This window comes from Gavialis gangeticus, unplaced genomic scaffold (assembly GCF_001723915.1).
Source record: "Gavialis gangeticus isolate Ggan-Ray unplaced genomic scaffold, GavGan_comp1, whole genome shotgun sequence".
Lineage (NCBI taxonomy): Eukaryota > Metazoa > Chordata > Crocodylia > Gavialidae > Gavialis > Gavialis gangeticus.
The window spans coordinates 24,234,344-24,241,329 of NW_017729000.1; the positions used below are offsets into that span (position 1 = coordinate 24,234,344).

Consider the following 6,986-nt stretch of genomic DNA (forward strand, 5'->3'; position numbering starts at 1 on the left):
TCTCCTGGATGCTCTCCTCATATTCCTCCACCATGGTGTATGTATCATTCATGGCCAAGCCATTTGCCTTCAGCCTGGGGCCTGGGGGGGAGGTCTGGGCCCCTGGGAGCTGGGCCCTGCCCCGAGCCTGTCCTCTCCTTCCTTTGGCTGCTTTGCTTTGGTCTTTTGCTTCTGTGAGGGCAGCTGGCATGAAGGCCAAGGAGAAAGCACAGAGCAGAAGCTGCAAAGGAAGGTGGGACAGGGTATAAGTTTCCCAGTGCTGACCCATGCTTAATCCACCCTTCTCCTGGGATGTGGGTGCCTGAGAGGGGATTCTTGCATGTAGCCAAAACTGGACACAGGCATGGGCAAACGGGGTGGCTGTCTAGGGTCTGGACAGAAAGCAGTCCTGAAAATGGTAACTTTTTTTATTGTTGTTATTATTATCATTATCTCTGCCAAAGGGGGGCCCAATACTAAAAGTTCACCCAGAGCTGCCAGGATACTAGGTACAGTGCTGCATGTAGCTGAGTGGTAGGAATCGCTCTACCTGGCAGGGCTCATACCCTCCAGGTGGGAGGCAAGCTGCTGTAGCAAAAGGAGCCAGGAGATGGCGCCTGGACTCCTGGGATCCTTTCCCTATTGTGTGACTCTTGCTATGGGATCCTGAATCTCTTGCTTTGATTCCTCTCTCTGTAAATGAGGGTAGTGATCTGGACTCTCCTCCTAACATGCTTTGAGCTAGGCAGGTGGATGCAATGCAGAAAAAAAAAAAAAAAACAACTGTTGCCCTTTTTGGAAATAGCCCTGAGGAGCTGGAGAGCCTGGAGCTGGTAAGTCCTGTAGGCCAGTAGTTCTCAACCTTTTTTTGTACTAGGACCCATTTGTAAACACTGACCAGTCTTGACCCAGTGCCCCTCACTCCTGACCTGCTGCTTCACAGTGTGTGGGGAGGGGGGACATGGGGGCCTCAAGCAGCCCCTTGCAGGCTGGAACTCAGCCTGTAAGGGAAAAGCCAGTTTCCCACATTTTTCTCCTTTAAAGGAGAACCCATTTTTAAAGTCTGTTGATCCATTGTTAAAATTTGTTTGCGACCCTTTCATATATTCTTGCGATCTACTTTTGGGTCATGACCCATGGGTTGTGAAATGTTGCTATAGGCCTCTTTTGCCAGATGGTAGCCCCACCGCCCACCCTGCCTGCGGGCTGTGTGGGGCATCCGACTAGCTCAGCCTGCAGCTGGGCAGCATCTCCAGTTTGCTGATGGCCCTTCCTGAGCTGGACAGGCTGATTGCCTAGTCTTGGCAAGTGCCCCAGCTGCCAATGAAGTTGGTGCAGAAACTAAGGACAGACTCTACAGAGGCTTCGCCAGCTGGTGAGGCTGGAAAGATTTTCCCCAAGATAAATGAAAACAGAGCTTTTGACAGGGGCCTGCAAATGCAGAAGGTAACACCCTTCATGCCCCGTGTCTCCTGTTCTCCATGGGAAGTCCTGGTTGAATGTGTGGTGACTTCAAGGGGCTGTTTAGGGCCACAGGGGGTCTCTTTGCAAATCTGCACTTCTAATCCTTGGGGAATTTCTCAGAGTTGCACCTGTCCTCATGAAAGGTGCAGGGGAGGAAGGGAGTCAGCCCCCTGTGTGACCAGGAGATGGCTGCAGCTCTAGGGTCCTCACTGAGCTGCCTTGACTGGAGCCAAGAAGACAGTGGCATGCCTTCCTGCTGAGGATGGCTGACCCCTCCCCTCTCCCAGGAAAGGTGATCTGGGTGCCATTTCATGGGGAGGACGTAAGTGTCTTCCTTATTCCTCCCTCGCATGTATGATGTGAGGATGTGAGAGCCATCGTGAAAGCTGGGTTTCTGCTATGACTGATATGTCCTTTCCCTCCCCACTCCCTCTTGGGCTCTGTGGGGTGGCCTGTTTGTCTGGGAATGCCACCGCCTCTGAAGTGTGGGCGTAGGGCATCCATACAGGTATGGAGCACGCAGAGCACAGGGACCTTCTGGGACAAGGGGCATAAACATAAAACAATGTACATGTTCCCTGAAGCTGCCCCTCCTCCTGGCAGTGCCCCTCATGCCGAGGAGATGGACAAATGTCTTCTTTTGCCTGTTCCCTCCAGTGCCAGAGGGGCTGCCAGGCAGTGGCCAGAGCCCCTGGGAGCTGCGTCACAGAGGTACCAGCCCTGTCTGTGGCACGCTCCATGCCCAAAGTGCTCTCTCTTGTGTCTAGTGTGCCACAGCGCTGAGCTCCTTAGCCATCCACCTCTACCCTCCAGTTACAGCTCAGGGCTCTGGGGCTGCTGGCAGTGTCCACCCCACTTTCTCCCTTCAGGAGCATCTTCTCCACCTCCTGACAGGCCAGGCTGGCTTCCTCGTGGTAAAAGTTGTTTGTAGTGGTGGTCCCTACTGTTCTGGCTGCCGTTAGCTACAGGGATCATGCTTCTTGCCCTGCAGTCTTGTGAAGCAGTGCTGCGTGCTGTCTGGTTGGGCCCCACCCCAGAGGCAGCTGCCTTCCAGTGCTGGGTGAAAGGGTCCCTATTATGGGGCACAGTGGGGAGGGAAGCAGCTCTTTGAAGCATAAGCCATTCTCTCTTGCTCATCCCCAGGGCCATGGCTGGTCTGTCCCAGCCGGGCTAGGGGAATAGTAACTTGGGCAGGCAAGCTCCAAAGCAAACAAACCCAACCGGCTGCCAGTATACAGAGTAGATAATAAAAGCCCCCAGAGCAAGCAGCCCAGGCACTTACCAGGCTTGGAGTCCAGTCCATCACCGCAGGGCAGCCCAGAGATGCCTCAGTGCTGTGTGAAGGGAACAGGATGAGCCAGAGATTAAAACAGGAAAGCCCCAGCCCCCAGCGCCTGCATGGCCTGGGAGGTGTGTCTGGCAGCACAATGAGCTTCCCCCAAGTGCCAGCTGGGGTGTTGACAGAGGGAACAAAGGCCGGTGTTGTTTGGGGTTGTGTGTGGACGTGGCTGCCCCATGACCCCCACGCACCTTGCTGGCAGCGAGAGTTCGTGGCTGTTTGCTTAAGTACCTGTGGTCTCGGCAAAGACGCAGGCCATGAGCAGAGTCCCCTGGGAGCTCCTTGGGTGGCCACTTCCTCTGGAGACAGGCATCAGGCAGTGTGGAGGGGCCTGCCTGGGCTTTGGGAAGTGGTGGGTGGAGGGATTGGATGCAGGACTGGGAGCAGGCGCTCTGAGCTGGAGGCCTGGCTCTGGGTGCTGATTTCCCACCTCTCATAGCCACCACTCTTCCTTGGGAGCTGGAAGGGAACAGTGAGTCTCTCTTTGCTCTAGGTTGAGGACTTGAGTCCAGCTGAGAATTTCTGAGCTGTGGCATCAGCTCATCTTGCAGCGGCTTGGTCAGATCAGAAGAACTGGGGGTCCCTGGTGCCTGGGAATCGGTACTGGTGTGCCTCCTGGTGACAGCCCTAGAGGACTGATGCTTGCTGGGCCAGCTGGATGTCTCTCCTGTGAGCAGTGCCAGCATGCTCTCTCAGGCTGCAGTGGCTCTTCTGTTGGTAGAAAGTTGCAGCCCTGGGCTCTTCCCATGCAGAGAAGTGCAAGCCTCCCATGTGGTGCCATTCCTGGCTGCTCCCAGCATGCACATTTGTGGCTTCCCCTCGATCCCCTTCTTCAAAGGCCCCAAGGGCTTTCCAGACCAGCCCCTAGATTGGTCACGGGGAGGATAGTGGTTGACACAGCTCGTGGCAGCAGCATTGGGCAGACGGGCTGGGCTAGCTTTGAAGAGGTTGTGGAGCCAGCTACCCACCTGGCTTTGGAACTGACTTGGTCCCCTTGCACAGTGCTCCTGGCCCGTTCTTGCCCCACACATACACCCCATGTCCTGTACGGGCTTGACAGCTCCAGAATCGCATCCCTGCCTGTTGTTGGAGATGGGTGCAGGCAAGAGTTGGTGTGGGAGGAAGCTGGATTTTGTGCATCAGGGTTTTGTGGCCCTTGTTGGAGAGGACTAGAGGGCCTCCCAGCTGTCTTTTCATGAAGAAGGGCTTGCTGTGTGGTGCTGAGGGTTGTATCTGTGGCAGGGCCTTGCTGCTAATCCTAGGCCAGGACCTGGGGTGCCCATGGGCTCCTAGCTGGACCTGCCCTGGCACAAGGGCTGTTGCTCTCTCTCTATAGCAGGGCCCTGCTCCCCCGCAGGGGCTCTGGCAGCTGGTGCGTGCAGGGAGCTGTCATGTCAAAGCATTGCCACAGGGTGGTGCTACCCTAAAGCCAAATGGTTGGACAGCTGGCTGTGCTGGGCCTCTGGCTGGTGGGTAGAAGGGGGTCTCTCCTCATCCCAGCAACGCTGCAGCGACAAATGCACCCAGGCAGAGCAGTGGCTACTCGTCCCTGAATGCAAACCCCAAGGGCTCTGAGCCTGCTCCTAAGTCTACCTGCAGGGCCCACTCCAAGCTTTCAAAATGCCAGGCCTCCTCCAACTGCCTGCAACAAAACTGGGTTCCCCTTTGCCTTTAGGCTTGCTGTGTTTGGGCTGTGCTGTCTAGCTGGTTCTCTGCCAGCATGAAAGCTTTGTGTCTGTGTATCAGAGATCCTCGTGTTCATGTGACTCCAGGAGCTGGGGCTTTAGGGAAACCACCAAAGATGGTGGAACTTGCCCAGCTCGCAAGAAGCACCGGTGCTGCTCCTCTCTTGCCCCGTGCTGTACAGGAGGCATGACACTAAACGGAGCAGCTGCAATACCAACCAGTTGAGGGCACCAGCTACTCCCAACAGCCATGAGCATGGTCACCAATGTCTATTGGCCTGTTTCGAAGTCCTGCTGGGAAGGAGGGGACACAGACTGCAATGTGTCACCACTGACAGGGCATGGGGCCTTGTCTCTGACCTGTCTTCCTGCACCGCACAGGAGCACCGTGGTTACCTAGGTCTGCCGGAAATGGGCACTGTCACTCTAGGGCAGCTCCTTTGCCTCGTACCAAACCGTTGCAGGATGCGCAAAAGCCGGGGGAACTGTTAGGCCCAGTATTCAAATGCTGCTGGAGTCTGGGGGAGGGAGGGAGTGTCTGAACTCCACCAGAACCAGCCTTTGTAGCTGCAACGGGCTGAGCCAGAGGCCTGAGCACCAACTCTCCTGGACTCTGAGGGCTTCAAAATCTGGATCTCGAGCTGTCTTCAATCCCCAGGACAGCAGCTGTCACTGCCCATCCCTGGTTCCCAGCCAGCACCCTGCCTGTTTCCAGGCTATGGGTGTTGGCAATTGCTATGTCTTGATGAGAGATGAGGGGAGCAGTTGCGGAAAGGTCATTTGGGCAATGATGGCCTAGACAAGAGGATGCTCTGAGTTTGTTGAACCCCCAGTGCTTGTGGGGCTCTGGCCAGCCCCTGGAGGCTCTACCTCATGATCCGGACCCCCTGTCCTGACCTAGACTAGTTTAGGAGTCGTTCCCATGGTCCGCCCCACTGTTGTGTAGGAAGAATCCCCTCATCCCAAGGCCCTTGGGGCTCTCTGAGCCGAGTGTGCCCACGGCTGCCCTTCCTCCGCTGCCCAAGGCACAGGGCTGCCCCTGCTCTGGGGTCCTGTGTGCCCGGGGAATGCCTGGGATGCTTGTGCCTGGGCTGCAGCCTGCATTGTATCAACACTTGGAAATGCTGTTTACACATGAGGGAGGCTCAGAGGCATTTGCTCTGGGAGCCAGTTACCCAGTTTTGATCTTTTTTGGTGAAAAGGAAGTGAGGGCTTAACAGACATGGCCAAATTTGATAAGCTGGTGAGGCGGGTGCCCCACCCTCCAAGGGAGAAAGAGGCCGTGGCTTCAGGCTTCGGGCCACTCTGTCAACAGCGCCTCACGCAGCGGTGCTTACAGCACTATCAAGCAGCCCCCAACCCTCCCCAGCCCTAGAGGGACAGGGCTGATGGGAGCCAGTGCTAATTCAGGGGAGACGCATCGGCTTCTGCCAGGGTTAAATTTGGCTTGGGGGCTCTGGGGCAAGCTGGTGGGATTCTGCAGGCTTGCGATGTGATGGGCAAAGCATTCGTGGTCAGGAAATGGGGAAGTGGGAGTAACAGCCTGCTCCACTGCTGTATTCTCATCTGCCGGGGGGCTCTGTCATCACAGCCCTCATACCGGAGCTAAGGGCAGCAGAGAGTCTAGCCCAGACCCCTCAGTGGGTGGCTCTGCTGAGACCTGTTGTCCACTCAGCTTTCTGGATGTGGCCCCGAGCTATGACAGCACATTTCCCTGGAGATGTTTAGCTGCCCTAGTCCTGTGTCCACAGCCTCCATTGCCCCCACTCCAAGGACTAGCTGGATTGGATCGGACCTCCTGCCTCTGCCCGTGGCTAGTACCAGTTCCTGCAGAGGAAGAAACCCATGGCTGGTTAGGGGGCATAGGGCCCAGAAAGCTTCCCTCTGCCCCACCTGAGATCAGCCTGTGCTCTGGAGCAGGGGGTCAGCACCCTTCTGAAGGTCCTGGTTTATATTTATATGTATCCCTGTGTCCGTTGTTACCCGCTCCTGCTCTGCCTCAGGTCCTGCCCCTTTCTGCTGAATTTCCCAGTGCCCCACTCCTCTCTGTGGAAACTGCTGCCAGCCCGGCACTGCCTTGGAAAGGAAAGGATGAAATGTGGATGGGAGCAAATGGGTAACCAACCTCAAGGAGGAGCGGGAGAAAGTCAAATGTACCTTCCTGGTCAGGTGGCTTAGTTAGTGGTTGCCCTGTGATATCCTGCCTCATTGTCCATGGTCCTGTCCCATCTGAGCTCTCGCTCTGTGAGTTGGGATTAGCTGTGTAACTAGAACACCAGCCGCTGGGTGCACACAGTGTGAAAGGTCTGGTAGGCCATTGTGTATCACGTGCAGGGACAGTTTGCTGCTGCCAGGCCATGCTGTTACCACCCCAGCTCCTCCACAAAACACTGCCTCTGCTCCTTCACCAAAGTCTGAGGTGATGGGCAGCTAGAGACAGGCCCAAAGCAAACCCTTCTGGCTGAGCGCTTTCCAGCTCTGGGATGTTTAGGTCTAAATCTCCTGTCGGGTCTCCCTTG

The 6,986-nt window shown here is 56.1% G+C and overlaps 1 protein-coding gene across 1 annotated transcript in view; it reads right to left on the reverse strand.

The window, feature by feature from the left end:
- IL17B (interleukin 17B) overlaps positions 1–3,105 on the reverse strand; it is a 9,706-nt gene extending 6,601 nt beyond the window's left edge. The window contains exons 1-3 of the mRNA XM_019506436.1: positions 2,974–3,105; positions 2,726–2,777; positions 42–220 (exon numbers count right to left, since the gene is read on the reverse strand). Coding sequence (XP_019361981.1) covers positions 42–220; positions 2,726–2,746 — 200 coding nt within the window. The 5' untranslated portion in view covers positions 2,747–2,777; positions 2,974–3,105. The remainder of the gene's footprint in view (positions 1–41; positions 221–2,725; positions 2,778–2,973) is intronic.
- Positions 3,106–6,986: the final 3,881 nt, after the last annotated feature.